The 19,926-nt window shown below is 40.1% G+C and overlaps 1 protein-coding gene across 1 annotated transcript; it reads right to left on the bottom strand.

Moving 5' to 3' along the window:
- Positions 1 to 1,404: 1,404 nt before the first annotated feature.
- On the bottom strand, positions 1,405 to 16,127 carry LOC310861864 (protein-glutamine gamma-glutamyltransferase 2-like). The gene is made up of 15 exons (XM_083769550.1): positions 16,002 to 16,127; positions 15,373 to 15,558; positions 14,337 to 14,570; positions 13,294 to 13,412; positions 12,405 to 12,533; positions 10,790 to 10,961; positions 9,937 to 10,069; positions 9,589 to 9,692; positions 9,287 to 9,375; positions 5,367 to 5,520; positions 5,061 to 5,149; positions 4,588 to 4,771; positions 3,455 to 3,615; positions 2,947 to 3,083; positions 1,405 to 2,485 (listed from the first exon to the last, which is right to left on the bottom strand). The coding sequence occupies exons 1-15, from the start codon at positions 16,009 to 16,011 to the stop codon at positions 2,332 to 2,334; spliced, it is 2,055 nt and encodes a 684-aa protein (XP_083625676.1). The 5' UTR covers positions 16,012 to 16,127; the 3' UTR covers positions 1,405 to 2,331.
- Positions 16,128 to 19,926: the final 3,799 nt, after the last annotated feature.

Raw genomic sequence — 19,926 nt, forward strand, 5'->3', positions numbered from 1 at the left:
CATGTAGAAACAGGAGGGGAGGGGGAATCGAGTGTATTCACAGACACTAGACTACTACTAGAGTATGGGTAACTCCATTTTAGATGCCCTGACATCTGCGTTGGTCTATGCCGTTGCCGTGCAGACCCATACGTGTAATGGAGGCATTGGAGGAGGGAGCGTCTTCGCCACAGACAGACCTCTTTTCAGGAGGGAGGGGCTTTTTACTCCCGGATCACATATTGGAGCTTCCTGGAAAGGATCGCTGTTATTTTCTTCGGTGTCCTGGAGCATAGGACGTTGATGTACAGTAAGCAATAAAAAAACGTATAAAACGTATAGTTACGCTTCGCGCGTACGGCGTTCGATATTAATAAAGCGTATGGATACGTTTCCAGCATTTTTTGTGTTAAAAGTCTCAAATTTGAAAGCACTATCTTTCTAAAACTATGACACCTTTCAAAGATTCCTTTTCAGGCAAACATGTCCACCGTAAGATGAACCTAAGTAGGCTAGAATGGGGTTGGTAGGTTTAAGTATGTAGGACTAGTAGCATGCCAAAGTCTGTGCTATTGCCATAGAGAATGCATTGGGCGTTTAAGTTAAATAACATAAAGAAACGTCCGCTCACGCCGTCGGACGGTTTTGGACTGTTTTTGTGGATTGCAGAAAAGTCAGACTGTTGAAAAATGAATTACGCCGACAAGCCGTGCATACGATGTTGATACGCGTCCAGAGAGAGGTCGGTGTATCAACGTCGTATGAACGGTGTGTCGGCACCATTTTAAATTTAATTAGGCCTATAGGCTATATGCATCTGACTTGGACGTTGTGTGGCCGTCCGCTAATTTGTGCAGAGAAAATAGATCATATTAACATCTTTGTGCAATGTTTAATTTATAATCGGCTCATGCACATTAGGCCTACTAGAATTTAGAAATATATATTGTGAAATTCAAAGTAGGCCTCCAGAATTGAACAAGGACATGTTGGATTTGAACACGGAACCTCTGGATTGAGAGCCTGATCATTAAACCAGTAGACCATCTCTCAGTCACTCCTGGCAGAACTTTATTGTATTCTTGAAGCATTCTTTTGTATTTTAGCAGTAAATTAGGTAAAGTTTAAAAGCAATGAACTGTAAAACGACTGGGATTTGAACATGAAATATCTGTGCTGAGAGTCTGACCATTAGACCATACATCTGCTGAGAGTGCTGAGTGATATTACTGATTGATTGATTGATTGATTGATTGATTGATTGATTGATTGATTGATTGATTGATTGATTGATTGATTGATTGATTGATTGATTGATTGATTGATTGATTGATTGATTGATTGATTTATTAACAGTTTGCAGAATTCCAGTACATTTCAAGTACAAGTTACTGTACAACTCAATACAAAAACTGTTAACTGTGAGTGCACGACACCATAAAGCATTACACTTGTTTACAATAGGGCCCACCATTTTCAATTAATCAAAACATTTAGAGACATACAAATATACACTTCTATATAGCCAAAAATAGGAAATCATCAGGTAAAAAGGGAAAAAAAAACATATAGGCCTACAGTGATTCAGAAAGTGAATGGCAAAATCGAGTGGAAAAGTGAGTGACAAAGTGAGTTTAATGTTGTTTAACGTTGTTTAATGCAATCAAATACAACTTTTCTGTTTGAATGTAGGCTATGGGCTGTCATGGCCAGAAAGTAATTTTTTGACACTCAGTAGGCGTTCCCGCGTAACTTCCGCGATTGATGATGTCATGCACACGTACCTCTATTCTGCTTGTATTTTAGCCCTAATGTATTTACAGTAGGCAGGCTATCTTACAAATTTGCCTTTCTGAAATCCAAGGCCCATAACTCCCTATGGGTAGATTAATGCTGATCGGACACCAATTGTAGTCATTGGTCCTGACTCCTGAGTCCTGACTCCATTGTACTCTACCTCTAACTAAGTCTAAATGGTCTGCTGTTACCACTATTAAAAAGTAAGTTTACTATAAAAGTATTTTAATTAATTACAAGGCCCTCCATTGCACATATACCATCATTTAATATGTCTTTATTCTTTAATCATCAGAACAAGGGCTTTATCTGTCCCTCTGACTAAGATAAGAGATAATTTGCATTTATGGCTCTGAAGCTGATAAACTATTTACCTCTTAAAGTCAGAATGGCTGAATATGTGGATGTATTGCTATTTATATGAATACATTTCTTGATATTAATGATTAATTATTTAAATTCAGTGTAAATTTGTCGGATCTATTCTGTGTTAGTCTGGGGTAAATTGTATGCATTCTGTCTCATATTCAGTCCCTTTCCCTGAGATACATTTCATCACTCGGTGTCCTTGACCACAACTTTGATAGAGCTCTGGATGTTCTTCAGTTTGTCACTGTCAAAGTTCACGAAAAGCACAGTGTTTCCCGCACTGCTTGGAGTGAACTCAACTTTGGCCCTGGCCTCTTGTTTGGCACCCACAGCTCCAACCCTGGAGGAAGATGAGAAGAGAAGAGAAGAGAAGAGAAGAGAAGAGAAGAGAAGAGAAGAGAAGAGAAGAGAAGAGAAGAGAAGAGAAGAGAAGAGAAGAGAAGAGAAGAGAAGAGAAGAGAAGAGAAGAGAAGAGAAGAGAAGAGAAGAGAAGAGAAGAGAAGAGAAGAGAAGAGAAGAGAAGAGAAGAGAAGAGAAGAGAAGAGAAGAGAAGAGAAGATACATTATTATCATTGATGTCATTATTAAAGTACAGTAGGCCTATATCAATCAATATTTGTAATGGAAAGATAAATAAAGGGTATAGGAAAATGTTTTTTTAGAAAAGAGAAATAATAGAGGCAGGAAGCATTGCAAATAACCAGTGCAGTGAATCATGTTATTGTAACAGAACCACATTTTGCATTTACACAGTGAATGGATTGACATTCAAGTTCTCTGAACTGAGTACTCATGACATACTTAAATGTGAGCATCTTGCCCTGTGTGAGGCCCCCTCCCTCAACATTAAAGCAGCAGTCCTTGAGGGGCTCTGGTAGAGGGTTCATCATGAATAGCTCTGCTGTTGTAGACTCGTTCACTGTGGCTTCGCCCAGGAGCTGTTTTTTAAGATAATCAGAATTCAGTTCAATTCAACTCAAAGGGCTTTATTGGCATGAGAAAACATATGTTTACATTGCCAAAGCAAAAAGTTAAACAATACAATTAAAACAAAAATGAGAGACAAATGATGTAAAATTTTAAATCAGAATCTGCTTATGTACCAAGCTCACTCGATGCTGTGGGAAGTATGTGTCTTTGATGTCGTGGTACAGTGGACAACTGTACGCCCAAAATATTATTATGTTGAACTACTCAACTGAGTGCTTGCTTAAGTTGCTTAAGTTGCTTCCTTTCTTTTTCTTCAGCCTGATTCAACCACCATTCACGTTTTAATAGTCTGTGTTAGCCTCTATCAATTCTTCCATACCTTAATCTCTAGATCTGGTTCATCCAGAACAATGGTCTTGTCAGCCTTGTGGTATTGCCTGGTCTCCTTGTCTATGGCAAAGGCTGACAGTTTTATCATCCTATCAGGGGTGAGCGCTGGACCATAATGGGTGTATTTCAGTTTGAGGGGGGTGTGCTTCTCTGAGGAAACACAGAAAAAGTGCATCACTAATAGAAATGGTCTTATAATCATTCATGTTTACTAGACTTAAACAGTGGAGAGAGAAAGAGGAGAGATTACAGTGAGAAGGCATGCTGTGTGGTTGTGACTCATATCCAGTACCGCCAACATCAGAAGAACATCAGTATGGGTAGAGTTATGATACTTCAAACTAACTAAACACTACACAGTTTATTAGAATAGAACTCTGAACTGTCAACTCACTCACTCCCATACTGTAGGTTGCCATTAGCGCTGTTTTAAAACAAGATGGACTGGAGCCCTGTAAAGGCATCCCCAAGCGAGTTGTTGGCCGAGCCCTGTCAAGAGGTGCAAAGTCCACTTCTGCCGATAGGCAGTAAATCGTCATGTCCTTGTCAACACACCATGCGATAGGCATGTTAAACGGGTGCTGCGTGCTGCATGGTCAAATCTGTCCAACTCGTCATGCGTTTGAAGCGTTTGACGCAAAGAATGTGAGAATGTGTTGGCCATGTGCCATCAACAGCAAATTTGTTCTCCAGTATACAGAAGGACCAGGGCCCTGGGCAACCATACAAGGACAGCAAAACGAAATATCTAGCCTTTCACAAGAAAAATCCAATGGGGTCCTTTGGACAATCTTGAATTGCTTACTTATTGCTTACTTGCCTGTTCATAAAAATCTCTACGTGTGGGATATTTTTTGTTCAGCTTCTGAAAATAAGTGGGTCTCAGTTTGCCACCTCAGTTGGCCCAATGTTTTAGAGAGCCCCCTGACGTTTGGGCCCCTGGGTCTGGGCCCGACCTGTCCATGCAGGGATCCAGCTCAGGGATCAAACCTCTCTGATGTGACAGATCACCTATTCTCTGCAAAGAGATTTGGTCAAGAGGAAAAAAGGAGCGGAGCAACGACACCCCTGTGGGATCCTGGTCAAGTATATACTGTAGGGTTTAAGTGGTTAATAACTTACCTTCCCCAATTGACAACTCCACTTTTTCTGAGGTGAATCCACAGGGCTCTCCTCGTTTACCATCATAGCTGACGGTGAAGGCAAATAGCATGAAGCTGCAGACCTTGGCCTCCATGGTGTTGTTGGCGATGCGAGCATGCACTTCAAAGTCTGAGCCCAAGGTCATGTTATCAGCCAGCTTGATCTTAAAGGTAGAATGGAACAAATATAAGTATAAAGTATAAATATAATGTCCAAGCTGCTAAAATTGTTCCTTATAAAACAAAAAAATAATATTGCACAGAAAATTCCTGAGTGTTGATAATATCTCATTCTCTACTATATGAATTACATTTTAATTCATGTCTGTCTGTCTGTCTGTCTGTCTGTCTGTCTGTCTGTCTGTCTGTCTGTCTGTCTGTCTGTCTGTCTGTCTGTCTGTCTGTCTGTCTGTCTGTCTGTCTGTCTGTCTGTCTGTCTGTCTGATAGAGAACCTTGACTTGGATGCCTGGCTCCTCTCCTCGCTGCTGAAGCTTGTTGGTGTGTTGAGCCTTCTCAAAGACCCGCCTCTCCTCCTTTGACCCTGAAAAACATTTTGAAAAGTGCTGAAATAAGTGTGTGTGTGTGTGTGTGTGTGTGTGTGTGTGTGTGTGTGTGTGTGTGTGTGTGTGTGTGTGTGTGTGTGTGTGTGTGTGTGTGTGTGTGTGTGTGTGTGTGTGCGTGCATGCGTGCGTGCGTGCGTGCGTGCGTGCGTGCGTGCGTGCGTGCGTGCGTGCGTGCGTGGTAGGCCCGTACGGTACCTTCAGGATACTTGTATTGGTGTGTGACGTCCTGTCTTGTATCACTGCCCACAGCCTTGGTACTGATGCACCTTCCAACAGATTTGGTTTCTGTACTGAACTGATAAAGCTCTCCACTTGCCAGCTGCACCATCTCCACAACATCAGCGTTAACCTGGTTTCAAATACAAATACAATCATGAACATGACACCCTGATAGTGATGAAATCATCAGTCAGACATTTTAAAACAAAACAAAAAATGTCTAAATTATTACTCAATCAGTATACAAAATGGATCAGCCTTTGCATTAGGGATATCTAAATATAAATATATATATCGTTAGCCTCATAGGATAAATGCCTAAGTAATTTTTTATGATTTTCGGATAATAAGAAAAAACACATTTTCTCGCAAGTATGTAAGAGTTTTTAATGCAGATTTTTACAATGGCTTCCTGAGGGGTTAACAAAATGTTTTTTACAAAAAGATAAACATGAGAGTCATTCCATAACAAAAAAAAGTGACTTAGGCCATTTTCAAGAAAATAATCTGTGACTTAGGCATTTTTTAATACATGTCTACTAAACACCTGGGGGTCTATTAGAGTGATGTTAACTCCATACTAAACACCATGGGGGTCTATTAGAGTGATGTTAACTCCATACTAAACACCTGGGGGTCTATTAGAGTAATGTTAACTCCATACTAAACACCTGGGGGTCTATTAGAGTAATGTTAACTCCATACTAAACACCTGGGGGGTCTATTAGAGTGATGTTAACTCCATACTAAACACCTGGGGGTCTATTAGAGTAATGTTAACTCCATACTAAACACCTGGGGGTCTATTAGAGTAATGTTAACTCCATACTAAACACCTGGGGGTCTGTTAGAGTAATGTTAACTCCATACAGAACACCTGGGGGTCTATTAGAGTGATGTTAACTCCATACTAAACACCTGGGGGTCTATTAGAGTAATGTTAACTCCATACTAAACACCTGGGGGTCTATTAGAGTAATGTTAACTCCATACTAAACACCTGGGGGTCTATTAGAGTAATGTTAACTACATACTAAACACCTGGGGGTCTATTAGAGTGATGTTAACTCCATACTAAACACCTGGGGGTCTATTAGAGTGATGTTAACTCCATACTAAACACCTGGGGGTCTATTAGAGTAATGTTAACTCCATACTAAACACCTGGGGGTCTATTAGAGTAATGTTAACTCCATACTAAACACCTGGGGGGTCTATTAGAGTGATGTTAACTCCATACTAAACACCTGGGGGTCTATTAGAGTAATGTTAACTCCATACTAAACACCTGGGGGTCTATTAGAGTAATGTTAACTCCATACTAAACACCTGGGGGTCTGTTAGAGTAATGTTAACTCCATACAGAACACCTGGGGGTCTATTAGAGTGATGTTAACTCCATACTAAACACCTGGGGGTCTATTAGAGTAATGTTAACTCCATACTAAACACCTGGGGGTCTATTAGAGTAATGTTAACTCCATACTAAACACCTGGGGGTCTATTAGAGTAATGTTAACTCCATACTAAACACCTGGGGGTCTATTAGAGTAATGTTAACTCCATACAGAACACCTGGGGGTCTATTAGAGTGATGTTAACTCTATACTAAACACCTGGGGGTCTATTAGAGTAATGTTAACTCCATACTAAACACCTGGGGGTCTATTAGAGTAATGTTAACTCCATACTAAACACCTGGGGGTCTATTAGAGTAATGTTAACTCCATACTAAACACCTCGGGGTCTATTAGAGTAATGTTAACTCCATACTAAACACCTGGGGGTCTATTAGAGTGATGTTAACTCCATACTAAACACCTGGGGGTCTATTAGAGTAATGTTAACTCCATACTAAACACCTGGGGGTCTATTAGAGTAATGTTAACTCCATACTAAACACCTGGGGGTCTGTTAGAGTAATGTTAACTCCATACTAAACACCTGGGGGTCTATTAGAGTGATGTTAACTCCATACTAAACACCTGGGGGTCTATTAGAGTAATGTTAACTCCATACTAAACACCTGGGGGTCTGTTAGAGTAATGTTAACTCCATACAGAACACCTGGGGGTCTATTAGAGTGATGTTAACTCCATACTAAACACCTGGGGGTCTATTAGAGTAATGTTAACTCCATACTAAACACCTGGGGGTCTGTTAGAGTAATGTTAACTCCATACTAAACACTGGGGGTCTATTAGAGTAATGTTAACTCCATACTAAACACCTGGGGGTCTATTAGAGTAATGCTAACTCCATACTAAACACCTGGGGGTCTATTAGAGTAATGTTAACTCCATACTAAACACCTTTGGGTCTATTAGAGTAATGTTAACTCCATACTAAACACCTGGGTGTCTATTAGAGTAATGCTAACTCCATACTAAACACTGGGGGTCTATTAGAGTAATGTTAACTCCATACTAAACACCTGGGGGTCTATTAGAGTAATGCTAACTCCATACTAAACACCTGGGGGTCTATTAGAGTAATGTTAACTCCATACTAAACACCTGGGGGTCTATTAGAGTAATGTTAACTCCATACTAAACACCTGGGGGTCTATTAGAGTAATGTTAACTCCATACTAAACACCTGGGGGTCTATTAGAGTAATGCTAACTCCATACTAAACACCTGGGGGTCTATTAGAGTAATGTTAACTCCATACTAAACACCTGGGGGTCTATTAGAGTAATGTTAACTCCATACTAAACACCTAGGGGTCTATTAGAGTAACTGTTGTTTGCTGTGTATGCAATGTAAAAATGCCCAAGTCACACAAAGTGAGTTAGGCGGCAACGTAAAAATGCTCAAATCACACAAGTGACTTAGGCAGATCATCATTTTTGAAGATAGTGAGCTTTGTGATTGGCTGAGGACATAGGCGCTAATCCAGGACGATGCAGCAGCCCCAGGAGAGCACCTGTAGGCAGAAATCTCAATTTCGCCAAAAAATGACTTAGGCATTTATCCTATGAGGCTAACGATATGTAGACTACTGTACAGGCCTATGACTATGATCCATCAATGGATGGATGTAGGCCCTACATGTATAAGCTTGTGCATAAATATCACAGTTTAATAATTGTATGTCTTCCAAGCATTGTGACAAGGTTCAACTTAAAATTGTCCTTATATTCATCCATGAAAATCAATATCTATCATGTCATGGTATACATGATTCCTAGTGAGGAAGTCCTACTAGGCAATAGGCATAAACATAAATAACCAGTCATACATTTTGTTCCACATGGTGGCACTGTTGCTCCTTTAACATTATGTCAAAACTAGCAGATGTACATGCTCACAACATGTAGCAAGATGATGCCTTGTGAGCTTACAGATCTGCTATTTTCACTATTTGACTACAACAAAGTATATAGAGCATAGCAGTGGGCGTGGTTTTCCCACTGAAAAGTCGGCCATTCATTTTTCCTAGAGATTTACAAAAATATTTAACAATTATTTTAAGCCTAGAATCAAGCTATGACAAAACCTTTGATTCTATGAATAAATGAAAATTAAAAACGCTAAACAAAGGTTTTATGGTCATGATCCTGGATGGCTTGATTCTAGGCTAATGTATATATTTTTGTACATCTCTATGGGAGAAATTAATTGGAGAGTTTTCAGTGGGTCCAGTGGTTAAATGGTACAATTTTCCAGCTATGTCAGTTATACTTATTATTCCTCAGTACTGTATGTTTTGAAATGAAATGTTATCAACATTGATTATTTACTACATTTTTGTTAGTGGAGAAATAAATACTGTACGTTTAAGGTTTTAATTAATTTCCATCATGAAAAAATATGCAGGATTAAATATTCTACCCATTTATGGTGTTTTCCTTCAAATCAAATGTAATACAAGAAGCTGTGGAACAAACTCACCTCAGCAAAAACAAAGGGGGCATCATACTTCTTGGTCATCTCACCTTCTTTGATGGCGTTGAGAGGAACAGGTCCACAACAATACACACCTGACAGACACACAGAGACCAAAGACAGACTTCATAGTTCATAGACTATTCCGTTCTACCGGTATTCTAATTTGATTCTCACAGACATACAGAAATCTGTTAACCTTATCTATTACATTAAATATAACAGAACAACGGACAGGCAACAAAAGTCAAAATATCGTCAACTTAAAAATGTATGAGTTCATTTCAAAACATTGTTTTGTGTGTCACCTTCACTCTTCTCCTGTGGGGTGGGGTCACTGGCTTGCCATCCATCAAACTCTGGACCCAGATCAGGTCGCCTCATCCAACTATCCACCCACACGTGAAAGTTCCTGTTCATGTTTTAAGGTACATAACAATGCATTAATAGATTATTTAATTTGAAATATACAGAAAATTGCTGTTCTGTTAGGTTTGTGGTAGACAGGTGATAGACAGAGAGATTGAGAACTAACTAAACATATACTTTGTCATGCGATTGTGCCCCTGGGTTAAAATAATGGATTGTCAACAACTAAAATGGCCGTACAACAAAGTATACATTGCCTTAATAATATACTGTAACTAAACACATACCATATAGAATCATCATCATCAAGTGGTTTCCCGTCCTCATCGTATAATTTCTCTATTAACAGGTTGGCGTTCGTATCGTGTGCTGATCCAAAATTAGTAACCACTCGACAGGGGATACCCAGTGCCCGGGACACTTGCGGAGAGAAGGGAAAGTCACACGTCAACAAATGGGGGTATTGAAAAAGATACTTGAGATAACTCTAGTCTTGTGGAGGTTAAGCAATACAAACATCAAATAAAGTGACAGACAGGAAGCAGATAGGCCCAATGGTAAGATACTATTTTAGGGTCAAGATAAAGGGCAATTTTATGAGGCAACAAAGATTAGAAACATGCAGGTGTTTTTCATTTGATAGGAGAGTGAAACTGAGCAGGGACAGGAAAAATGTGAAACATGATGGGAGTCAGAAGTGTGGAGGAGGAGCAAGTGGTTATAGTGCATTTATTGGTTGCCTTTAAAGCTGATCGATGTATTAATGACAATTGGAATGAATGCATGAATGAATGAATGAATGAATGAATGACTACCCTAAGGACTGAATTGCACAGTGTATCTGGATAAAATACACACACACACACACACACACACACACACACACACACACACACACACACACACACACGCACGCGCACGCGCGCGCACACACACACACACACACACACACACACACACACACACACACACACACACACACACACACACACACACACACACACACACACACACACACACACACACACACACACACACACACACTCTCTCTCACACACACACACACACACACACACACACACACACACACACACACACACACACACACACACACACACACACACACACACACACACACACCTGTGCATGCAACGGCAGCAAAGACCCAGCACTGGCCATAGCTGACAGAGCCACTCTCGGCCCACTTTCTCAGGATGTCTCCACTGCCTATCCAGTGGCCTGGGTGTTCTCCATCCTCATAGTCACCACTCCAGTTCCCCACTAACACACCCCTATCATCACAGCTGTTGATCTGAGGGCAGAGAGAGAGAGAGAAAGAAAGAGAGAGAGAGAGAGAGAGAACGAGACACATAGACAGACAGAATGATTGAAAGGCAAGTTAGAGAGGGAAAGATGTAGAGTAGACCATATGTTGGTATATCACAAGTAAACTTCATCATATTCTCATACTGTACAACTATTTGTTAAATAGTTTTTGAAATTTACACAGTTCAGTCTAAGTATAGAGCACATTACCACCATGGCTGTCAAAGCTGACCTGAAATAGCCCTGGAATTCAGATTCATCGTAAAGCTGTGTGGCTATCATGAGTCATGTTTTATGAGGTCTTCCTTAAGGAAGTAGCCTAGTTCTCAAACAGGTTCACGACAAAATCGATGTGTTAGGCCGTGGACCCAAAAAAAACAAAAAACAAGATGCTTGTTGTTAGATTTGATTTAGTACAAAGGTGAAAGTGAATAGTCATTCTTATATGTTCTCACGATGGACTAACTTCTAGCCAGTGAAATAATAAGTGAAATTAACTACTTTCAATATGGGTCCTTATTTTGGACATGTCATTATAGGCAAATATCTTCATAAATGTTTAAAAATAGTCTCCGATTTACAAGCTCGCGCAACTCATTTTCTGATGATGGATAAAATAGGGTTAAACTGTTCCTCATTTTGCTGCAGGGGACCCGCTGGAACCCCCAGAAATCTAAACTCTTTTCTTCAACTTCAACAGGGTGTAGAGAAACTCTGAAGAGTGTATCCAGTAGTAAAAGAAAATAATCTGAAAGGGCAGACACTGAGTGCTTGCTGTGGTACCACGGTAACGTCTTTTGTAACGACTCAAAAGACTATTCACAGCTTGGTTACATGGGGCTCACTAAGTGCAGGATGGTTCCAGTGCACTGGTCTACCCACTAACTCCCTAATTATTATACTCTGCCATTCACTCATCCATCCATTCATCCATCCATCCACCCATCCATCCGTCCAGTTTAAACAGACTCAGTACTCTGGTCACATAGACAGTGTGTATCTGAGTAACAGCATTTTAACTGTAACTGGCAATGTTTTTGTTTATTTTTCTGTGAATTACTATTCACAGACTAATGTGGTGCACATTCAATTCACATTCCAGATAATCCATAAAACCTCCTGCAACGTTGTTGAGGATTTAGATTATTGTGCTGCACTGTAACTTACAATCTTCATGTGTTTAATTTTAATTTATTCAAATGTTCTATTCTTTGAACTTTTTTACTAAGTGTATTAAAGTGCTCTTTTATAATATGTTTCTTAATGATCTTAATATTTTTATGTAAATCACTTTGGAATTGCCTTGAAATGTTGAAATGTGCTATAGAAATAAACTTGCCTTGCCTTCTGTCTGTCTATCTTTGCATCCATCAATCATTCCATTCAATCACTGATCCATACACCCTTCACAGACCAGACACAGACCCACCATGGCACTCAGCACTCTGGTCACATAGACAGAGTTCCTCCTGGCAGAAGTGTCCTGATCAGCATCAGCCACAAATTTAGGATTTTCATCCAAGATCTTGAGACACACATCCAGAATACCGTTCTCAAACTGCAAAGAAATGGACACATTTGCAAATAAAAGCTCTTCAATACTTTGTGGCCCTATCAGACTTGTACTGTAACACTATAAAAGGGTTTGATTCCTACATTTTAGTGTTTTTGAATGTTTTAAAAGTTGAATATCGGAATAAAAACTTTTGCTATTCCTAAAATTGCCTCTCTGTCCCAGAACGTGCCTTGCCTGGACCACCACCCACATGTTTCTCGATCCCCTGCCTGCCCTGTTTGTGTTTCCCCGCCCCCGTCCTACCTGAGAGACTCCTGTAAACACACTAGCATACAACATTGATGCATGCTAGATTTTTGTTGTACGGCTTTCGGCTGTGTTTCGACTGCCCCCCCCCCCCTCATACAACAAAAACGTTGTGTCAAACCATGTGACTCCCATTGGAAATGCATTGAGAGCTTGCATCAGTAAACAAGTCTCATGCATCAGCTATACATCAATCTGTTGTGACCGTGTGAGTCAGGCCTATGTGTGGACAATGGTTTTTAACTGATTGCCTTCCTGTTCTCTGTGTGGCTTTCAGTTTGTAGTTGTACTGTGTGGCTTCTTAGTATTACTTTCTGTTGTTCCTGCCCTGCGAGGCGTAATCATGCGTTGCCTTAAAGTTTAGTAAAAGTATCGTTTCTACGACTCCCGCTGCCTGCTTTCCTGCTTCGCTGGTTCCTAACTACAAGCTTAGGTTAGCGTGACAAAAATGAAATAAAATAAATTATGATAATCTAGATGAGTTTGTTTAATATACCTGCCCAAAGTTCCATGGTGTCCCCTTGATTCGCTTGGGTGTGCCTTTATAGACAAACCCATGTTGAGCTAAAACATACTCCTGCCTCTTTTCCTCATTCCTCATGTGAACAGCATCTCCTATGAGCAAGTAAAAACAAAACAGCATTGAGCACAAACATTAACACTGGCATTAGAAAGCTAAGAATTCCCTTTCTGATAATTGCAATATCATCAAATAATATCAATAGAGCAGATGATCCTGTCCTCTTCTCATTATAATTACTGAGGCGCCCTTGAGCAAGACATTTAACCGCTCACTGCTGCTGCTGTTCCTGCAAAGTGCCCAAAAGGGCAGGAAGCCAAAGGCCAAAGGTCGCAGTTAACTATAGAATCGCATTTCCCGTCAGTTGGTGTGTTGGTCGGGCACCATATATGGTGACCAGGTCTCGTGACATCATGTGACATCATCAGGGATGGAGATGTGGAGACCCTGTCCCTGATGTCATAGTAAATGCGACCTGCTGTCACAGTTAAGCCCATATACAGTATGGAGATCCTTGATGTCATCAATATTGGCCAGCAACTCTACATCTGACCTCAAACCTTAAACCCTTGGATCTCCATTCCATATGTTGATCCTTCTCCATCCATCCTTCCTCTTCGATGTCTCCCTTTTGACTTATACCTGCCCATTCAAATTTCAAACTCTAGACGGGTCTGCCCCAAAGTTATTAGTGAAGCCGAGCCCGGCAGCCGGCGAAAACTAAAGTTCTCAACAGGCCCACCTGTCCATTCAAACTCTAGCCGGGCCTGCCCCAAAGTTATTAGTGCAGCCGAGCCCGGCAGCCGGCGAAAACTAAAGTTCTCAACAGGCCCACCTGTCCATTCAAACTCTAGCCGGGCCTGCCCCAAAGTTATTAGTGCAGCCGTACCTGGCAGCCAAAGTGCCAGCGCTCGCCCAGCAGTCTGCCGTCAATGAGGCGGACGTGTGCAGTGTGCACGGGGCGAGGTCGCTTCTCGCCCTCAGGCATCTTACTGGTGGTATTTTAGTTTAGTACTTACTGGGACACCAAGCATTAAAGAGCAAGATGAATTCCCCAAGTCTGGTTTTTGTTCCTTCCTGGTCCAGAGTTAGAGAATAGAGTCCTATGGGGGCGTTGGGGGAGGAACTGATGGACACAGACACTGCGTCCTCTGTGGGACCATTACTGACGGACGCACTCCATTCCGTGTCGACTGTGTAGTCTCTCAGACCAAAGGAAACCTTTGTGTCAGACTCTTTCCTGGGTAAGGGACCTGATGGAGTGAGAAGGCAGTGAGTTGAACACTGTGTATCGATTCGGATGCATCATTACACACACACACACACACACACACACACACACACACACACACACACACACACACACACACACACACACACACACACACACTTTCTATTCTTTATGTACTCCAACAAGTTTATTCCAAACACATTCCACAGGATTCAAATATTTTAGGAGCTTCAACAAGGTGTATGGACATTTAAGGACAAAGTATTGTCTCTGCAACATGATCCAGCAACCTGTCACTCAAGAGACTAAACAGACCTCACACCTCACACACACACACACACACACACACACACACACACACACACACACACACACACACACACACACACACACACACACACACACACACCAATATAAAACATGTAGTCATTGCTTCTCTCCTTCTCTTTCACACTTTCACACACACACACACACACACACACACACACACACACACACACACACACACACACACACACACACACACACACACACACACACACACACACACACACACACACACACACACACACACACACACACACACACACCAATATAAAACATGTAGTCATTGCTTCTCTCTTTCTCTTTCTCTTTCACACACACACACACACACACACACACACACACACACACACACACACACACACACACACACACACACACACACACACACACACACACACACACACACACACACATTCTCTCTCTCTCTCTCTCTCTCTCTCTCTCTCTCTCTCTCTCTCTCTCTCTAGCATGTTCTGTGGGAGCCACATTGCTGGTACCTGTCTCCACTATGAGGGTGAAGCTAGTTTTGCCAGGGGTGAACTTCTGCCCACCAGGCTTCAGATATAAGTTCACAATAAAGGGTTGTCCTCTTCGGACGATCAAACGCTCATCTCCATTCAGCTCGGTGTGGTGGCTGATGTTGTTGGCTTTAATCTCCAAATCCCAGCGCTCAATGTCCATAGCTTTTTTTTGGACAGAACAAAGAACAAGGCAAGTTTATTTAAGCAATTCAACTTGCTCAAGTAAAAAATGAAACAGAAATATTGTAGTCCTACAATTAAGTAATACAGTGGTTGGTGTATAAAACATAGACTATACTAAAAGCATGTGAATAGATTTTGAGTTCCACTGATATGTTTTGTTAATTTATTGTAGGCTTATAATAAAATAAAAAAATTCAAGGCAAATTTGATCCACTTTGTACTTCGTTCATGAACTGAGTGTTAGTTCAACATGTGAGTGTTATCTAATGTCACCCTAACATTCCTGCTGACCACATTTCATACAACTATAAACCTGACACCTGCTACCGGCACTCTCTGCTGAGTTATGAATTTACAGAGAAACACACGTGCAAAAGTTAAAATTATATTTTTTGAATGTTGAAAGACAGCTCTTGTTTTACCTTGAGTCATGTCAGCAGTTACGTTCTTGTATAGTGGCTTCTGTATGTGGTGAGTTCTTCAGCTGCAAACAGAACTTATTAGTTAATCGTGGCCCCTACGGACTAACAGCCAGTGAGGGATATTTGTAGCATGTGAAATCTGAGCAGGAAGGTCCCCCTGTCGGCATGTCCAGGATCCTTCCCCTCTGTGACGTTTTTAGTCAGAAAGGGTTGAAAGAATAGCGGTTCAGCCCCCGTCCTCTTTATCCTGCCATTGGAGCGAACTCCGGAGCCCATTCTGCTGAATGATGGGAATTTCTTTATTGGAATGTAGCCTAATTAGAAAACTATTGTTCTTTTTTGTTTTGCTAAAACAAAGTGTAGACCTACTTTCCCTTGAACTTCATTTATTCATTACTTCCCTAAAGTACTGCATATTTATTAGATCTCTTATCGGAACACTGTGGCTCACTTTACTATTATTTATTTATCTGAATAAGAACCTGTTTTATTTGCCATTAAGTATGTTTCCATAGAAGTTTGTTGACATTCTGCAATGCTGTCAGACGCACAACTTGATTAAGTAGCCTACGAATTTGTGATACTGTTATCTAGCCTAAAAGTTTAATTTAAATGTTTTATGATGGACTGTATTGGGCCTGAAATCCCAGTCTTCCATATTTTACATGACTCTTGTGCTGCACTGTAATCTTATTTTTGTTTTATTTAAATGTATTCCTAGTTTCTATTCTTGTAACTATTTTAATTGTATTAGGCCTACATTAAGAGCAAAATAAACCCATTAAAAAAAAAGTAATCTTTTTTGTAATGTGTTTATTTTGCTCTTAATGTTGTGTAAAGTACTTTAATTGCCTTGTTGTTGTGTGTGCTACAGATAAACTTGGCTTGAGACAAACATTCTGGTTCAATAAACATAGACCATGGCCAGCCAGCAGGGGAACAGTTTTAGGTATTGCACAATGTAGCTTTAGCTCATTTTTTTGTTGCCCAGAAATAGGATGTAGGATGCTGATGTGAGGGTTATCCCAGTTACATAATGGCTGAACAATCCCCTCCATTTATCCAGAGCTGGAAAGGGTTGATTAGCGTTAGAGAACGTACGTCCGTTCTCTCCATATACCATCACGCTTCAGAAACTACAGCATGCACAGATTACTACACAATGGACCTCAAAGCCTGATGAGAAGGAATGGCCAAGGTTGTGTTTACACAGGGTTTTTTTTTAGAAAGAGTAGGAACATATATTACAGCAAAAAAAAAATCACCATGAATAATTGATAGTATATTTGTAGTTGTTACAGCATGTATTTACTAAGATTTAAGTCAAAAGTAATAATAAAGAAATCAAAACCTTTTACAAGATTAATAAATTACATTTCACAATGTATCTTTTCAGAAGATTTCACTGAAATAATTCAGCAATTTTCTTTACAATGCAAACATATAGATATTTTTACAAACTTAATCAGGTCAGCATTTTGACTGCTGGGTGAACTTTTTTTTCTTATATGCTAGCCTACCACAATATTTTGCATATGGTGGTTATGACATTTATATACGTTATCTTTTTGGTATGTTGGGTGTGTCACATATATTGTTATATTATTTGATTTACTGTATACCCTGAAATCTTGAATAAACAAAACTGTGGAAAAACTTTCACTTTGATTTGGGTGTTGTTGCAAGAATATTGCTGTGACACTAAAAACTAAAATCACATGTCAAATCTTTCTTATTTAGCAAACTAATGAACTAAACAAAACTTTTAAGTGAAACAAAGCTGGAATCATAAAACACAACATAGATTATAATCATTTATAATCAATCAACCACTTGTGCAATAACATGACACAGTGGTTATGCTGAACTCATGTTAAAATTACACTTATATTAGTCCTGCAATCTATGCTATGTTTAGCCAACTACCGAATCTTAAAAGAATCCTCGCTTTGCTGAAAACACTATCCCTACAGTAACACTATTAACACGTCAGCTTGTTGGTCACTACCTTTTCAGAGTCTGTTGGTTTTCAAAGAGCACCTGCGCTCAAAGAGTGGGCTAGAGTAAAACATAGCATATAATAAGTCATGAGAAGACAAACTGCATAAGACACTAGACTAAACTCAACCCCACAATGCATGACAGTCTGTGAGTCTTGTAATCATGTCTAAGTTCCCATGGTACTCTCTCTGGAATAGGGAAGTGTCATTTTTGCTACGGCAAACTTGAGTCATGCTAGTGTCACATCCCCAAGTTACTGATAGTTCACAGTGAGCTGAAAGGAAGAAAAGTTCAAAAAAGTAGAGTGACGGCATTTGTGAGTGAAATGTGAGAGAAAGCGCAAGAATGCCTGCCATTTACTGTTACAGTGGTTCTGAGGAAGAAATAAAACAGCATCATGGCCAAATACTTAACAAAATGACAACATAAAAATGAAACATGAATGATCTTACAAAGAGCACGTATTTCATTACAATCATAACTATACTGTACAATAGGTTTATCGTCATTCTTCACAATGGCAAAGCTGGTAAATTGATGCATTTGGGCAAAGATGGAGCCCAAATAGTATATTAAGTGGTCTGTGCCCCATCTCTGAACTGTTGTATGAGCCTCCCTTTAGCTGAAAATTATAGACCCATTTACGGAACACAAAATTCAGATTGAAATATCACTAGACTGTCTATTTGTGCCCACTTAAGCCCTATAGGCTACAAATAAAAAAGGTAGAATAAAAAATAAAGAAATGTCACCTATAATGCCATGCCCAAAATAGGGACACCCAGTTGAAAGTGGTTAACTGTTCAAAAGGCAAAACTTAAAAATATGTGACAATGGACTAACGAGAAAAAATGGATTTCTCTGGCAAAGAGCCTTGTGGCTTTGCCAAACGACAGGGGACCTGCAAATCTGTCTCGGAAGCTGTCCGGGTGATTTAGGGCAGTTGTTTTCAAAGTGGGGTCCGGGGACCCCGGGGATCGAGAAAGGAGTTCCAGGTGTTAAATTCACAAAAAATCACTTAACTTTCACACAATTCACATCTTTTCATATCAGGGTTAATTATTTGAACTGGAGGTCCAAGGGGGACTAGTCAAAGTCAATTTGAATGTCCATGAAATGGAAAAGTTTAGGGCAGCCATGCAGGTGTGTGTTGGCTTGTTACAGAGGGAGAAACCTGTCACACTAAAAACAGTTCTGTAAAGGATACCATCATTACCATGACTAACCCATCCGTTTTTGTGTTTGAGAAAGGCCAAGTATTGCAGGAAATAAATTATGACTAGGGATTGTTGTGATAAGAGATAAGACTGCCCCCTGCGGGACACAGATAGTTCTAAAATAAAGATGGCTGACTGATAACACCAGGACCGGTCTCTCTGAATATTATCTTAATATTGCAGGGATGTCCGATATTATCGGCCTCCTGATATCGGCCGATATGCATACAAAATGTATATTGGAAAATATCGGTGTAGGTAAAAAATAAGTTTTTACTGTATGGCGTGTGTGGTATGAAATGTGAGCCTACCATATTCACAGTAATCCTTAATATTCCATATGGGCTTTTGGAGAGAAATGAGCTTGAAGCTTCAGTCACTTTCACATTACAGCACTGCAGTGTGCACCTGGTCCTCCTTGGTGCTCGTTATCTCAGGCATCAAGGCAATTAGTACTTCGTAACTGTTTCGTAACTAAGTACATTTACTTAAGTACTGTAGGCCTACTTAAGTAGGCTACAATTCTGAGGTATTTTGCACTTTAATTCAGTATTTCCAATTATTTTACTTCTACTCCACTACATCTCAGAGGCAACTATTGTATTTTACTACACTACATGTATTTCAGCCCTATGTTTTGGCCATTTGAAAATAGCAGATCTACAAGCTCAGTGTGTTGCAATGCGACACATTGTGAGCTTGTATAT

This window comes from Protomyctophum parallelum (genome assembly GCF_964188405.1).
Source record: "Protomyctophum parallelum genome assembly, chromosome: 7".
NCBI classification, from domain to species: domain Eukaryota; kingdom Metazoa; phylum Chordata; class Actinopteri; order Myctophiformes; family Myctophidae; genus Protomyctophum; species Protomyctophum parallelum.